The sequence below is a fragment of the Corythoichthys intestinalis genome, chromosome 7 (assembly GCF_030265065.1).
Source record: "Corythoichthys intestinalis isolate RoL2023-P3 chromosome 7, ASM3026506v1, whole genome shotgun sequence".
Taxonomy (NCBI): Eukaryota; Metazoa; Chordata; class Actinopteri; order Syngnathiformes; family Syngnathidae; genus Corythoichthys; species Corythoichthys intestinalis.
The window spans coordinates 39,043,355-39,059,975 of NC_080401.1; the positions used below are offsets into that span (position 1 = coordinate 39,043,355).

A 16,621-nucleotide genomic window follows, 5' to 3' on the forward strand; every position below is an offset into this window, starting at 1 on the left:
GTGTTTTTATTATTCAATCAAAAAACAAAGTTACTTCTATCAAAAACAAAGTTGCTTCAATCAAAATACAGTATATAATTTTAATCCCAAAAAGTAGCTTCAATAAAAAAAAATGTTTTTGATTGCAATAATAAATTTGAGACAAAAAAAAGCATTTGAAAACTATTTTTCTTGATTGAAACAAATTTTTCCATTTAAGTAATGTTTTGCATTTGGGCCACATTTTGGCTAGGACATTTGTGTCTTTATTATTCAATCAAATAAGTTGCTTCAAACAAAAAAATATATATAAAAAGAAAAACTTTGCACATGTGCCAATCACCGTTTACCAAAGCCTGAGAGGGTTTGAGTAGACTCACTATGAAGCTTTTAATAAAGCCAAGCATTTTCTAACTACTTTATTCTTGTTTAAAAATAATTCGGTGGGGCAGTAACATGTTTAAAACTTATAATTCTTACATTTTGAAGTGCTTGAAAACCATGTATAAATACTTTGGTGAAAAAAGTGAAAAACATGTCTTATATATATATATATGTATCTTTTTTCCAATGTAAAATCTGAATAAATGCATTGAACACGCACAAAAAAATGGGGGGGGGGGGGGGGGGGGGGGTTGGGGCACTACTTCGCGGTTTTCACTTATTGCGGCGGGTTCTGGTCCCCATTAACCGCGAAAAACGAGGGGTCCCTGTATTTCTGAAAAGCTTTAAGCAGCAGGACTCATTCCCACCACTCGTCGGGCCGCTGTTGTGCCGACACCGGCCGTCAGCTCAAATCCAAGCCGAAAATAACGCGTCTCCGGCGGACGACGGGAGCGATGTGAGGCGCCCCCTCCATCCGAGAGCATGCCGCTTAATTTGACTTAACAGTGTGTTTCTTCGTTTATATTACCGCTAAATACAGAAGCTTGACGCCAATTTAACGGGAGCTATTTTTTTTCATGGGAGATTTGGCTAGCTCTGGCAGTGTTCAACGCAAGTGTTCTTAAGTGCTCAGTTTACGTACTAAGTTAATCACATGATGATAATAATAATTAAATAAAACCTCCCGACCCCCCCCCCTCCCAAAAAGAATTTCTCCTCGGATCTACGCAATTCACGTAGGTCGCCCTTTTTGACTTCAAAACGGCGAATTTCGCCGAAAGGTGGGAGATTTTCATGCCTGAATCATTTGATTCAGGTGTGTTAAGGGTGAGAGACGTGGAAAACACGACAGGAAAAGTGGCACCGAGGTCTGGATTTAGTGAACCCTGGTTTAAATATTACTTGACATTGAGCGTTGTATACACAAATGCTGAAAAAACATGGACAACATACAGTATCGTGAAAAGGAGTGCTGTGAAAAAGTGTCTACTTCTGGTTTCCTGTATTTTTGCATCTTTATCTTTATTGCAGAATTGTCTAAACTCTGCCATGTTGGATTGATTGACAAGCACGAACTATGGGGCACAATTTGTAAAGCAGTACATGCTAAAAATTACAACATCATTTTCTCACATAGAGCGCCATACAGTGTTTAAAATGGTTTGAAATTTTTAGAGTCACTTTTTTTGCACATTTACACTTAATTTAGCAACTTAAATATTTAGCTTTTAATAAGAAGTTTTAGACCTGAATGTTTCAATCCAGAACTAAATATTTCATTTTAATCATAAATTTATGTCCTATATCCTAAATGTTAAATCTGGAAACAGTTGGAACTAAATATTTAGCTTAATATGCAAATTCACGTGACTGGAGACCAGAAGTAACAAAATAAAAGCTGGAGCAACTCAGACTGTCTGTTTACGTTGATTAAAAATGAATAAAACCTACTCAACGGTGGCAGTCGGTCGGCTCTTGGACATGAGTCATTGTGATTATAACAATATATAGCTAAAATTCACATTTAGGAGAAACTATTTAAAAAGTATTTTGTGTGCGCCAGCTTTTATTTTGTTACTTCCAGTCTCCAGTCATGTGAATTTGCATATTAAGCTAAATATTTAGTTCCAACCGTTTCCAGAGTTAACATTTAGGGTGCAGGACATAAATTTAAGATTTAAATTAAGTATTTAGTTCTGGATTTAAACAATCAGGTCCAAAACTTCTTATTTATAAAATATTTAAGTTGCTAAATAATGTTTTAAATGTGCAAAAGAAGTGACTCAAAAGATTTTACACCACATTTTAAACACTGTGTGGCGCTAAAAGTGAGAAAATGTCGTAATTTTCAGCATGTACTGCTTTACAAACGGCGCCCCATAATGAACTGCTCGTTTGTTAGACCAAAGCTTCTCAACTGGATTTACTTCAACTTCAAAGAACTTTATTATTCCGTTAGGAACTTCAGTCATGCATTATTAAAAGTCAGGTAATATTAATTGTTTCTACAAAATGGATAAGCATCAAGACTTTTGTTAGGGACTGTATAGAGTTTTGTTTGTGCTATCATTTTTGAGTAGGTTCCCGATTGCATATTTTTGTGCAGGAGTCCGTTTCCAAGTCACCTGATTTTGAGAATCTGTTGATACAGAGAACATTTTTGGAGTTTTGTGTAAAATGATAATGATTTGAAAAAAAAAAAAAAAAAAATCTTTTCTCTTTTGTGTTTTATCATTGCAAGCAAAATAAATGAAGATATTACTACCAAAGCATTGGTAATTGCAATCATTTTCTGGTAGAAATTTAGCATCATCTGACAGAATTGCAGGGGTGCCAATACTTTTGGCCAGCAATGAATATTTCTTTAATTAAACCCAATGCCCAATGCAGATTTCGATCCTGTGAAAAATGGCGCGATCGGCCCAATTTCCTATCACGTGATCGGATCGGGACGTCTCTATTTTTGAAATATTTACTTTTTTTTTTTTATAGTTCACTCTGAGGTCAACCAGCACCGCATTTTGATTATAAATGGCTAAAAATAGTATCGATCGTTTGTGCTTCGTTTATGCATCCGAGTGGGATAAGTCCTACTATCCACCTTCCTCGAATGCAGCATTAGGATAGGAAATGGCTGCGAGTGAGATCGTCACTCAAAATTAATATGTTACCATCTATGAAACGAAAGCACAAGCGAAGATTTTTATAGTACAAATATGCACAAACTAAGCACAAACGAACGGCACTATTGCGGTTCCGTTCCGCCGTAGATGGTGGCTGCCAGACGTCATCACTACAAATTCAAAGCATGAGATCTACAGAACCGTTGCGGCGCGGCACAAATAAAAAAATTTGCTGCACAGACCAACAGTTTTTACAGCCATATGCAGGATAATGTGCGTATTTCCTTGTTGATCAAAACAAACATTGAACAAAAATGGACACAACACTTGGCCCGAGGGTTACATGTACTGTAGCTCCTTCTTGGCCCATTTCAGAAAAATCCTAGAACCGCCACTGCATCACATAGTAGACAAAACCGTATCAAACATAACAACAATATTACAAAATACGACTTCCAAGCAGGTGGGTTTACAAGTTAAGAAAATATCTCTAAAATATAAAGAAAAGTACACACGAAAAGAGTAGGGACTTGTTAAAGGAAATTTGAAAATAATAAAACACACTAATATGGATAAGTAGTCAATAGATCAGCTATTCATCAGTCTGATGAATATATTTAAACCTAGACTTGGACTTGGCCCCGCCAAAACATTTTTTGAGCCATTGAGAGATGGACCTGCTGTTTTTGGTTGTTGTCCTGCTGCATAATTCAAGAACTCTTGGGTTTAAGGCATAAGCGGAATTTAAAGTGCATGTGACACGAAAAAGCATGTTTATTCCATAATACACGCGGTATTTTATGCTCCTGAATGATATGGACCGCTTGGATGTGTGTGGAAGCGATCGCTATATTTATTTAGTTTTTTTTAATCCCGCGCCATGAAAATAAGTGACTTCCGGCTTCGGTCTTGCATTGAGGAGGAGGGCGCTGTGACGTGTACGGATGAAGGCGTCCTCTTCACTATACAGCCGTACTGTTGTGTATGAGGACTAAGGATTCAGCTGATTTTGCGGATTAATACATTTATTTTTCGCATCACGCCAGCCAAACGGCTGCAGAAAAATCTTGCTGTATAAGGGAGAGGCGTGTACGCCTTTTTGGAGTTTCAAAAGGTTCCCATTCACCGTGGATATTGGCCAAAACAAGCCCTACTACTGTGGGACCATTGGACTTACGAGGAAGTGAGTAAACATCTTGTTTTGTATTATGTCAAATACGAATACAGCGATTACAAAGTAAACACTACAAGCTTTCTTTAACTAAAGGACTACTTACGTTTCATTATTAATAGGCATGTAAAAAGCTCTCCTCATGCACGTTAGCTGCACGTTAGCTGCACAACAACTGCAGCCGCCCTCTTCCGGGGAACAAGCTGTAAATTGCTCTCCGCCGGGTGGTTTGCCGATCCGCAAAGACAATCGACAACCCAGTCGTCATGACAAATAATCCGGGCTGGTTATGTGTGATTTTCCGCTTCGAAGACTTTGAAACATCACTCGGTTTGGGTTAGCATGTCGGCTAGCTGTCACGCCTCTTGGCTTGTTTACATTCTCCGAAGTCGGGGAAGGGAAATGACATATGTCCGATTTAGGTGTCATAAAATATCGTTCGGGAGGTGCGACAGTAAAGGTGAAGTTGACAGTTTTGACCATTATGGAGTAATTTTGCCATGTCGTCCTGAATAAGTGCATTTTTATTATTTCATATTCCATTTAGCAAAAGACTTATTTGTAATGACCATGCCATTTATTTAGCAAGTGGGAAAAATACTTGGATAAAAAGAATATCCTGTAAAAATATTGAAGAGACAGAAACAATGACATTTTGCAGCTCTCTTCGTCGCGTTTTTCTCGTTGTGAATAGTTCCCCCTCGACGGGCTGACTAGTCCTTCTCAAGCCATTTATTTAGCTATTGGCGAAAAATACTTGGATAAAAAAAATATCCTGTAAAAATATTGGAGTAGAGAGACAGAAACAATGACATTTTGCGGCTCTCTTCGTTGCGTTTTCCTCGTTCTGAATAATTCCCCCTCAATGTGCTGGATAGTAAAACCGATGAGCCCAGTCTCCCGCTGAAGTCATCCACCTGTTGGGGACGCTAGAGCTCTATAATGGTAGGCGTGGCTAACCGGCAGATTAAAAGACTAATTTCTCATCATCTGTGTTTTGCTAAATTGTTGTATATAGTCGAATCGTCTCAAAATATGATTCTAATTCACATAATAATGCTATTTAAGACTTTTTTTCTCCTGTCGTAACCTCTTTAAGGGGGGGCCTTCCCCCCAGTGGCCAAAAAGTGTCATTGCATGTAATTTACTTTTCTATATATGATTTTAAAATTAAGAAATTTCCGGTAAAAAAATGTCTATAAAAGTTGTAAAGCAATAAAACAAAAATGAATGAAATGAAAAAAAAAAAAAAAATTAATGTGTAAAAATTATTTTTGGAACTGATCATGTCACTATTGTGATGATATGAGGAAATCGTATCCACCTGTTTGATTAGTAATGTCTGCTCATCACAGCACACTGAAGTCAAAGATACGCAGCGAGCTCGAGACAGCTGATAAAAAGCCTGCCAGAGGACCGTTAATGTTGATGCCGCTCTTTTGTTCTGTAACTAAAGATCTGTCAGTAAAAAACGTCAACTCTTTCAGTAAGTTGTTTTAATCAAGAAACCCGCAAATACAAAGTAACAAACTAGCACCATAGACGGTCATGTGCTTTGCTTAGCCAAAACCACCTGAGGAACGAAGAGGCAAGATGGATATAGTAATTTTTTCAAACCTAAGGTTTCAAAAGCGACAACAACTACTGAGCAAGAACACAGGATTTAAAATGTGGCCCATGAAAATCCAGAAAGCACTGCCAAAATGATGAGCTGAGTTTCAATTTGCCCCACTAAAGATGCTAATTGTACAACAGAGCCACCGCCGGTGTTCTGAAAAATTTTGCACCCTTATAATATTTTTCTCCCAAAGCTGTTGTGGCGGTGAATAACCCCTCTTTTACACTCAGTTGGTCTCTCAATGTTATCCATAGGTGCTAAATAAACAAGTAACATTGTAAACATACATGTTCAACACGAATATGGTGTAAATTAATGCTTAACTACACGGTGAAGAGGCGTGCAGTTGTGTGCAGCTAACATGGCAGGATGTGTCTGAGGAGAACTTTTCTACTTGTCCGTCCATGATGAAACTTAAGTAAATATTCCTTTATTTAAAGAAAGTTTATAGTGTTTACTTTGTAACCACTGTATTCGCTGCCATTTTTAACGCAAAGTTGCAATTTCTGATGAGGCGCAAAATTTGACAGAACACGCCCGGGCGTACCATATTCAATGGATGACGATCTTGGCGAAAAGTATAGTTGTCCTAAGCAGATTGATTTATAATTCCCCTCAAAAATGATGGGAAACAAAAAAAAAACGCTTATTTTCAACTTATTATTATATATATTCTTGTTAATTAATTTTATTGCTGACACTGCGTTTCAGGGTCATCAACATGTTGTGCCCCCCCCCTTCCCCAAAAGTCAAACTCCGCCTATGGTTTAAGGCAGGGGTGTCCAAACTTTTTGCAAAGGGGGCCAGATTCGGTGTGGTAAAAATGTGGGGGGCTGACCTTGACTGGTGTCCTTTACGTAGAACAATATATTTAAGCAAATTTTAGCAAGCCATTCTGTGTGTCACATTTGCTTTTTTTAAAAGAAAATTTTTAATTAATAATTTTAACAATCTCGCAACTAGCTTTTGTGGCGTTCTCTTTCGACTCTTGGGCTCTAGCGAAATACTGTTGCTGTGAAATTAAACTAACTTCATGTTGCTTCAATTTCTTGCTGCGCATCTTCCCTGTAATCTTGTCATACATGTCAGCGTGTCTTGCTTGGGAATATCGCCTCACATAGAACTCTTTAAAAACGCAGACTGTCTCTTTGCAAATGAGGCAAACACAGTTGTTGCGTATATTAGTGAAGAAATAGTCCAAGTTCCACCTATCCTTTAGGCATCTGCCATCACAGTCAACTTTCTTTTTTTTGGTTGATTGTCGCCATTTTAGAAAATTGCAAGTAAAGGGTAACATGGGGTAATGTTGTTTAGAGTGCTGCTGCCTTTTAGAGGGTAAATGAGGAGCAGCATTTCGTGTGTAAGCTACTGCATATGATGGTAGCAGTACTCCTAACCAATTTATGAAGTCTGTGTGCGGGCCAGACGTTATTGATTTTATGACAGAGGCTAGGGGCCGGATGAAATTTGACCACGGGCCGCATTTGGCCCCCGGGCCGGACTTTGGACATGACTGGTTTAAGGGTACAAACTGATGGCTGGGCGTTCTTCTTCAGGGTTTTCTGGTTGACAGCAGAATTCATTTTTCCAATCAGTCCCAGAGAGTTGTCCACATAGGGCCAGTTAGATTTGTAATTTGTTCCCCCTTGTAGATTAAGAATTTAGAAACTGCATTTTATATTTCATTCGGTTGTCTGTGTGATATTAAAAAAATTTAAGAACGAAAAGTGATAAATACGACAACAATAAAAATCACAGCGCTCTAAATAAAAATGCAGCAAGGCATGATTTGAGGTAAAGGATCTCACAGAGCATGGATTTCATTTTTTTTTTCACCCTGTGCAATTTGGGGGCCTCAGTCTTACATTAGCTGTCATGTCGAATTAAAGTGAGTCTTACCAGCAAGTATACTCCATATTTTCATATAGTATATTCTAAATACCAGTATGTGAAGGCACGATGTATTCCTACACCAAGTGCCGGTTGTAACCTCAAAACGTCGTTGTGAGTCCATGTTCATTCGTTAGCAAAGGGCGCCTCCTAGTGCACATTAAATAAATGCGTTAGCACAGGTTAAAATAAATTGAAACTTCTATTGAATTAGGGGCAGGGGTGAAAGTGGCTAGAATTTCTTGCCGGAACTCCCCGACGTGAAGGTCGCCACGGAGTCAGAAAATTTTGTTTATTTATTTATTTTCATTTTTTGGGAGGTGTGTGTGTGTGTGTCAAACCTCCTAAAACTACTGAAATGCAAAGAAAACTGTTTTAGCACAGTTATTTCTATAAGACATACAAAAACTGATTTTCATTCAAATGTTTTTTTATATTTTTTTCAATGATTTGCAAAATTAAAGTTAACAAAACAGCAATAACCCCAACCTCCATCTCCTAATTTTTATTTTCCCTCATTTCCTCACATACTAAATGCTACAACTCAATTTTAACTACCTAATAACATAGGATATATATTAAAATTGAAGTTAATGTAAACATTTACTTTTACTTTTTTTTTTAAAGTAACATACATTCAGAAAAATAAGTACAAATGACTCATATTATGCAGAGTAAAATGGAATATATTTTGAAGACGGCGTAAACATTGACTTTTTTTTTTTTTTTTTTTAAATCATAAGGAAATGAATAAGTCACCTAACATAAATACATACAAGTCCAAAGTGCAAAATGACAGCTAAGATGTTCTGAACCTCCCCATCAGAGCAAATAAAACTAAATATGATAAATAAGCCTCAAATCTTTCCCTGCTCTTAACCCTTTCATGCCTGCAATATGAACCAATAGTCAGAAAATCACAAAATTTAAAAAATAAGCTCTTAATGAAACCTTTTTTTCAAATTTGTAAAAAAGAAAAAAAAAGTAATATGTGTAATAAGTGCTCTAATATCTATAACCGTTGCTAAATCCTGTTTTTTTTTCTCATGGAACCTGCAAATGCATGAGTTGACTTGGATCCATTATTTTTTTGAGGAAAGATATTTCAAAATTCTGAATTAGTTTCAAAATCATTAAATTCTAAGTGTATGAATATGATATATTTGGCAAGAAATGGTTAATGATTACATCAATTTTCTGTTGCATTGCCCTTTTTTTGTCGCATCAATTCAACAAACTATTTTTTTGCTGTTCCAGAAAACATGAACATTTGAACCAATCAGAGCTAACTATCTCTGCTGATCACATATCAGTATGTCAGCCAATAGAACGGACAAATGAGTCCAGGCGTTTTGCTTTACTGCGTGCATTCTCATATTGACGTTACTCATCATCGTCAGACTCAGATAACTGCAGCAGCTGGGGAAACCTCCATGCCGTCCGTGGAATAAAATAAACGATAAATATTTAGTGGAAATGGATGACGCTACACAAGCACTTTATTATGTTTGTTGTTAACACTTATGTAAATCTGATGTTGGTAGATTGTTTTCTTCTTGGAGATGAAAAGCATGTGTGGCAGCTTAGCATGTGTGGCTTTTTTTTTTACATCGCGTTTTGAGAGTTGCCGTCATATTTTCGGAATCAAAGCACCGTGTACTGGAACAGTGTTCCGGCCCTGAATATTATACCGGAATTGCGTTCCAGCCCTGAATTTTATACCGGAACTGCGTTCCTGACCGTTCTAGCCCACTTTCACCCCTGATTAGGGGAAGGTGTTTTCACAATCAAGCAGTGTTGTTAATCTTGCTTTAAAAAAGTAATTTAGTAACTCACCTCATTGTAAGAGTAATTAGTTCCTCAGCAAAGTAACTTACTTTTCATGTTCTAGACCAGGGGTCCCCATCTGCCGGGCCGCGGACCGGTACCGGTCCGTGGCGCATTTGCAACCGGCCGCAAAGAAAAAATAATTTAATAATGACCGCATTCTGGCCGAATTAACCCTGTGCCCCTGCTTAACACACCAATATATCTGTCTACTCTAGACATAATACTACGGGATAGATTACATAGTTGTCATAGAAGTCCATTGATTGGACTGCTAGCAGTACATCTTGTTTGTGTATATAATATATCTATGTGCGCTTGTCCTCGATAATAGCGTATTACTAGGCCGCGGCGCAGCACATTTTGTTCCCGGAAATAATTAGCCCCCACACGAGCAAAGATAAAAGGAAAACAGACGTCTTTGGAAATATTTTTACGGCGAAAAGGATATTTTTACAGCGAAAAGGGCACCTGACGAGCCTACAACCTCGAAGACCCACGAACTGCGAAGGAGCGGATTCGTGACCCGTTTGTGACTAAACCGAGAGATCGCAAATGACGGCGACCTTATTAAACGTACATTTGAGACAACAACTCTACCGAGGTTCTGGATTAAAGTCATTCTGGAATATCCTGACATCGCGACAAGAGCGTTGAAAACCTTGCTACAATTTCCAACATCGTATCTTTGTGAAGCGGGCTTCTTAATTAATGTTTAACGACAAGGCGAAGTCGTTAATGGTGAGCGCGGTGTGCAGCTGTTGTGTGAAGCTTACATGGCAGGATGAATCTGAGGAGAACTTTTCTACAAGTCCTTCCATGATCCAACGTAAGTTAATATTCCTTTCTTTCAAGAAAATGTGTAGTGTTTACTTTGGAATCGCTGCATTTGCGCATTTTGCGGCTATGTTTAACGTTACGCGCATGCGCAGAACCGCATCGTTGCAATTTTTGATGGGTTGCAAAATTTGTCAGAACACCGGTCCGTGGAAAAAAAAAAGACCCAAATAACACCGGTCCGTGGTGCAAAAAAGGTTGGGGACCCCTGTTCTAGACGTTATTACCTTACATTACTTGGTACATCTTTCACATCAAATATGTTAATGGCGGAAAACACAGACAAGACTGAAAAAGCAGTATCTGCTCTTGCACTCCTCTTTAAAAGAAACTGCTGTATTTTAAGCCAAAACAACTGTTCTGTTTGATTGAACAATATGTCTATATGCTGCCATAGCAGATTCATGGCGCATGAAGCCACCGAACAATTTTTAATTTGCCCATTTTACCCTGGAAACCCCCGTTTAGACGTTGCGCAATCGTTGTTTTAACCCAGCCATGAAAACAATTATATTCATTATTCAAAATGTCTGTCATTTTTAGCTTATAATCATTAATTGATGTCTAATGTTTAAAAAAAAAAAAAAAAAAAAAAAGACTAAAAATGATTCACACGCATATTTTAAACTTTTAAACAAATGACGTCACAATGAAAAAAATGGCGTCTGTAAAAAAGTCACGGATATCTACCTCATAACTATCGCTAAATTGTATTTTTTTTGTTACTGTCGCAATTCCCCCGATATGTTAGATGATAATCGATCCAAACAAAGAAAAATTGAGGGAAAAAAAAAAGTTTATAAATATACGAAAAAGAAAATCTTAACCACTCCTTGATGTCTGCGATTTCTGCATTGCAACCCTTGTTGTATTACCATGTTTCACCCATAAAATCCCCCAAAAATCCAGCTGTGGCCATTCACAGCTGTGTCTTGACAATCAGTGATACATGCGACATGGAGTTTTTGGATCGAAAAGAGGTAAGTACGCGATAATATCTCATGAAAGTCATGGCGTCTGTAATTCTGCTCTCGCGTGCTCTCACCTCCAGATAGGGTTTTGCTGTTTAAAAAACTTAAGAAAAAAAGCCCTCCTGTCCAAAAAATTTCTTCCCCCAGAAAACTGAGATTTGAAGCTTTCCAATGATGTATCACACATGCATATCGGATAATTTTGAAATTTGGCCAAATTGGGGGTCTCAGAGCGGAACTTCCAAGTCACCTGGGTGTTTTCCGCCATATAAAAGACTGACCGGCTTTTGTGAAACGTGTCAGGAGCTGGTTGGTAGGTTTTGCTCTTATCTTGGCCAGATATGCCATGTTGCTTTAGCCTTTGTAGGCCTGTGCTGGGTGATCATCAAACGCTAAACTAACTTGCAGCCTTAGCATAGCATTCGCGTTAGTATTTCATTTCATTGCAAATGTTTTCCTGCTCTGTGTATCATCATGTACTAGTCCTTCTCAAAAAAATAGCATACTGTGATTAAGGTCATTTTCTGTAATGTACTGATAAACATTAGACATTCATATATTTTAGATTCATTTAACACAACTGAAGTAGTTCCAGCCTTTTGTTTTAATATTGATTTCGGCAAAAAAAGTCAAGAACAAAAATCCCTATCTCAAAAAATTTGCATAACTTCAGCAGATGGATGCATGAAGTGCTCCAAAATCTCCTGGTAGCTAGCTGCATTGATCCTACCCTTGATAAAACAACAGGAGACCAACACCAGCAGCTGACATGGCACCCCAGACCATCACTGACTGTGGGTACTTGACACTGGAACTTCAGGCATTTTGGCATTTCCTTCTCCCCAGTCTTCCTCCAAACTCTGGCACCTTGATTTCCAAATGACATGCAAAATTTGCTTTCATCTGAAAAAAGTACTTTGGACCACTGAGCCAACAGTCCAGTGCTGCTTCTCTGTAGCCCAGGTCAGGCGTTTCTGCCACTGTTTCAGGTTCAAAAGTGGCTTGACCTGGGGAATGTGGCACCTGAAGCCCATTTCAAGCACACGCCTGTGCACGGTGGCTCTGGATGTTTCTACTCAAGACTCAGTCCAGTGTTTCTGCAGGTCCCCAAGGTCTGGAATCAGCCCTTCTCCATCATCTTTTTCAGGGTGCGGTCACCTCTTCTGGTTGTATAGTTTCCCCTGCCACACTTTTTCCTTCCCACTGAGGTGCCTTGATACAGCACTCTGGGAACAGCCTATTTGCTCAGAAATTTCTGTGTCTTAGCCTCTTGCTAGAGGGTGTCAATGGCGGCCTTCTGGACAGCAGTCAGGTCGGCAGTCTTGCCCATGATTGCAGTTTTGAGTAATGACAGAGGCTGAGAGTTTTTAAAAGCTTCAGGAATCTTTCGCAGGGGTTTTGAGTTAATTCGTTGATTCAGATGATTTTAGTAGCTTCTTTAGAGTACCTTTTCATGATATGCTAATTTTTTGAGATATGGACTTTTGGTTTTTCTTGACTTTTTTGCCAAAATCATCAATATTAAAACAAAAGACTTGAACTACTTCAGTTGTGTGCAATGAATCTAAAATATATGGAAGTAATGTTTATCAGTACATAACAGGAAATAATGAGTTTTATCACAATATGCTAATTTTTTGAAAAGGACCAGTAAATGGTGATATCCTTGTGGACGCGACTGTTATGTGCTCATCTGTCATGTTCACTCGAAATTGTTGGAAACCTTTTATTTATTCATGGACTAAAACATTTGAAGTTTATAGACAAAAAACATTGAGAATTGTCAACTAAAACTAGACAAAATTTGACTGTTCGTTGACAAACTAAACACATTTTGAAATGACTAAAATATGACTAAGACTAATAACTATTTTCGGCCATAAGGCTAAGACGAAAATTAAAATCGTTGCCCCAAAAAAAACACTGGTTTAGATAGTTAACCCTGATGTGATTCAGTGGTATTGCAGTCAAGACCCGTGGAGGGAAAGTTGGATAAAATAAGCAGCTTTGTTACTCTTCCTTTATTACCAGTCACACACAATCAAGAATGACTTTAAACATTAGGTGGGATTGAAACAATAATAAACAGGCTTAGAAGAGTTGCAGTTTAGATGTACCATGCTTTTAAGAAAACATTTCTCCAGGAAATAATTCATATTTTCTGACGAGCTGCTTATATATATATAAAAAAAAGGGAAAATTGGCACAGCTTTAAAGCAACACAAAAGTGATGAGCTGAGCATGAAATGTGGGTGAGGGTTAGGTCCGTCAACCATGTGTCTATAAAACATTTACAACACACCAGTGACCACTATGACTCGGAAACAGAATTGTATCAGGGGAAAAATCCTGACCAAAAGAATAAAAATTCACAAAAAACGTTAAATCCTTCCTTTGTGGATTATTACTGTGGTTTCCAAAAGACATTTCAGAATCGTCGATTGAAGGCTCCGCCCTGCGCTCCGCCTTGCATCGTTTGGTTTTGTCGGTTGAGCGCGTTTGAGAGAGACTGGGAAGAATTCATGAAGCCTCCACGACTGATAACACACAAAAACACATGTTTTTAACCATCCAACTGTATCAAGTAATAAAACGAACGGCATAAAAAGCATAACGAATCGGCGCAACTAACCCTCCCATGCCTCCGCGTCCACCCATGCCTTGCCACGGCCGGTCACCATCCATCTTTCGACCAGAGTCCCAGTCTCGGCCTCCGTCCCTGCAACAATTTTTATCTTTACAAATGAGGAATACACAGTGTGGACATTCAAAAAAACAAATTTACAACAGTTTGAATTTTGACACAAAAGCGGAACGCCAGGCCTGCTTGAAGCGGTTGTATCAGGATGTTTAAAAGGGGTAAACGATATATTGTGCAGGCCTAACCTGTACTTGAGTACAAATATGAAGTGGTAACTATTTACTACATTTTACAGCACCTATTTGTACTTTTTACTCCACTACCTTTCAAATGTTGCCTGCGTTAAACATTTTGTTTTTCTCTCAGTATGAATTGATAGTTTCGTTTTTATGCCTCCAGCACATTGAATAAGCACTGTGCAACTTTGCCTTTATTGAGCACTAGAGGGAGCAACACGAGAACAAGCAAGATTAGCCAGGTGAACAAGATATTGACCACTAAAAAACAGTGAGAGCAGTGAGTCTTCAAACGGGTTCTGCACACTTGTACAGTAGGTGGGTGTATGCACTTCTGTTTACAGTGCAATTCAATTTATTAAGATTTTCCATTCTGCACGGTTGTATATTTAAAATATATACAGTGATCCCTCACTACTTCCTGCTTCAAACTTTGCACCCTCAATCCATCGCGGATTTTTTTCAATTAAAAAAAAAAACAGATGAGCTGTTCCGAGCCAATAGCGCAGTCTCACGCTCACTCCCTCCCTCTCCCTGCTCTCTGTTTGTTAGAGTGAACTGGAGTTGCCTATTAAACTATGACAGACGGTTAGGCTTTGATCTTGCCAGAGACTCGACCCTCAAAGCGCCTCATGCGTCAATCATCGTTTAATTTAGGGCTGCACCTATCGAATATTTTAGTAATCGACTTAAAATTCTATCGATTAATCGAGTAATCGGATAAAACTTTTTTTCTTAGGAAAAGAGCAATTATAAATATACATGAGAAAACAAGACATTTCATCTAATATTGAATCCTTTTCAGTCAATCAATGTCTTTATTTTCGATGTACATTGTTGAAAACAGCCAACAATTGCATCTCAGATGTGACTAGAATTAAAAAAAAATTTAAAAAAAGACTAATTCACTGCTTTCACTCAAAAAACTTCTAGTTCTTATAAAAATATATGTATATTTCTAACCTAAAAATGTCATGACACTTGATAAAACACATCACTTTTTGTGTTTTTCCCACTTGGTTCAATTGAATTTCCATATGTGTCAAGCTATTTTTAGGTTCTAGTTAAGTTTCATTTCATTTCACTCGTTTATTTCAGGCCATTATTCCTTGTCAAGACAACAAATATATACATCTCATATAATCAAGTAACAAAAAAGAGCAGCAAAGCTAAGTAAAATTGCAACATCAACTACATGCCTGAAAAGGAGTGGGAAGAAGAAAACTTATTTATAAAATCCCACCCCTATTCTTATCTAATTAAGAACAAAAAATTCTTGCTACTTCCTTCCAAAAATGTAGGCCACCAAAAAAATCAGTCCAAACAGTTTTGCACATATACATTTTTGTAACAAATTTTGTCCCTTGTGATGAAGTTACCACAGGTAACACCCAAACCAAAAACAATTTCATACCAACATGGTAGGGCTGGGCGATATGGCCTTAAGTACGTATCACGATAAATTGAGCAGATTTACCTCGATAACGATAAATGACGATAAATTCGCCCAAGCAAACTGTTATATAATTTGAAAATTTGAATCAATGCATGGAATACAAATTAACAGTTTCTCGTTAAATTTACCAGCTTTCAATTTAACAACTGCACATGCAGTCTAAAAATTAAGTATTAAAAAAAAAAATCTTGTAAACAATAAGAATTCTTGTGTGAATATTTATAACAGCTTGTATGACTTGAAAAATATCATCACTTGAGTTTCATTAAATTCATTCCGCATTGTTATACACTAGGCATACGTTTGGATATTTAGAATAGATACAAATACGACACATCCACCCGTCCCCCAGAAATTATACTTAATTAAAAAATAAAATGTTTCACAAACCTTTCCTTTCTTTTATTCGGCTCAATTATTTACATCTTATGATTTTGGAAATCCTTACAGTATGCAATAAATAATATTCCTGTTCCCAAGCACTGTGCTTACTGTACTGTAATTTTTACAAAAAATAAATACATAGTTACTCCCCGTCATCTAGGACGAGCCACTTACAAGACTACCACTGTTCTGTATTACAAATACTGCTTTGAACACATCTTCACAGACAAACGCAATGACACAGGCTTAAAGAGGTCAACTTTAATTGTGTAAATCACACTTAATGACGACACGATCTCCTGGTTGAAATAGATGACATCCACTTAATTCTATTGAAGATATGTAATGCTGAGGCAATTTGTCAACTTTACTTTTAAAAAGAAACGTGCACTGTTTATCCAGTAGATGGGGCTCTTGCAGTGTGTCAAACAGTGATTCAATTTAGGGCAATTGTCTTAAAAGTGGTTCATTGTTTCAGAAAGCCTCGGTTTTTCCATCCCTATCTGGAACCTGGAATCTGGAATCTGAAACTTAATGTCGGGTGAAAGTTTGGCAAAGCTAACTTAAGCCCGACTTCATCCCGTTTACTTGTAGCGTTAGCCG

At 37.7% G+C, this 16,621-nt stretch overlaps 1 protein-coding gene across 1 annotated transcript in view; it reads right to left on the reverse strand.

Annotated features, from left to right (window-relative positions):
• Positions 1-13,307: 13,307 nt before the first annotated feature.
• safb (scaffold attachment factor B) overlaps positions 13,308-16,621 on the reverse strand; it is a 30,124-nt gene continuing 26,810 nt past the window's right edge. Inside the window, exons 18-19 of the mRNA XM_057841543.1 lie at positions 13,934-14,020; positions 13,308-13,838 (exon numbers count right to left, since the gene is read on the reverse strand). Of these exons, the coding sequence (XP_057697526.1) occupies positions 13,730-13,838; positions 13,934-14,020 (196 nt within the window). The 3' untranslated portion in view covers positions 13,308-13,729. The remainder of the gene's footprint in view (positions 13,839-13,933; positions 14,021-16,621) is intronic.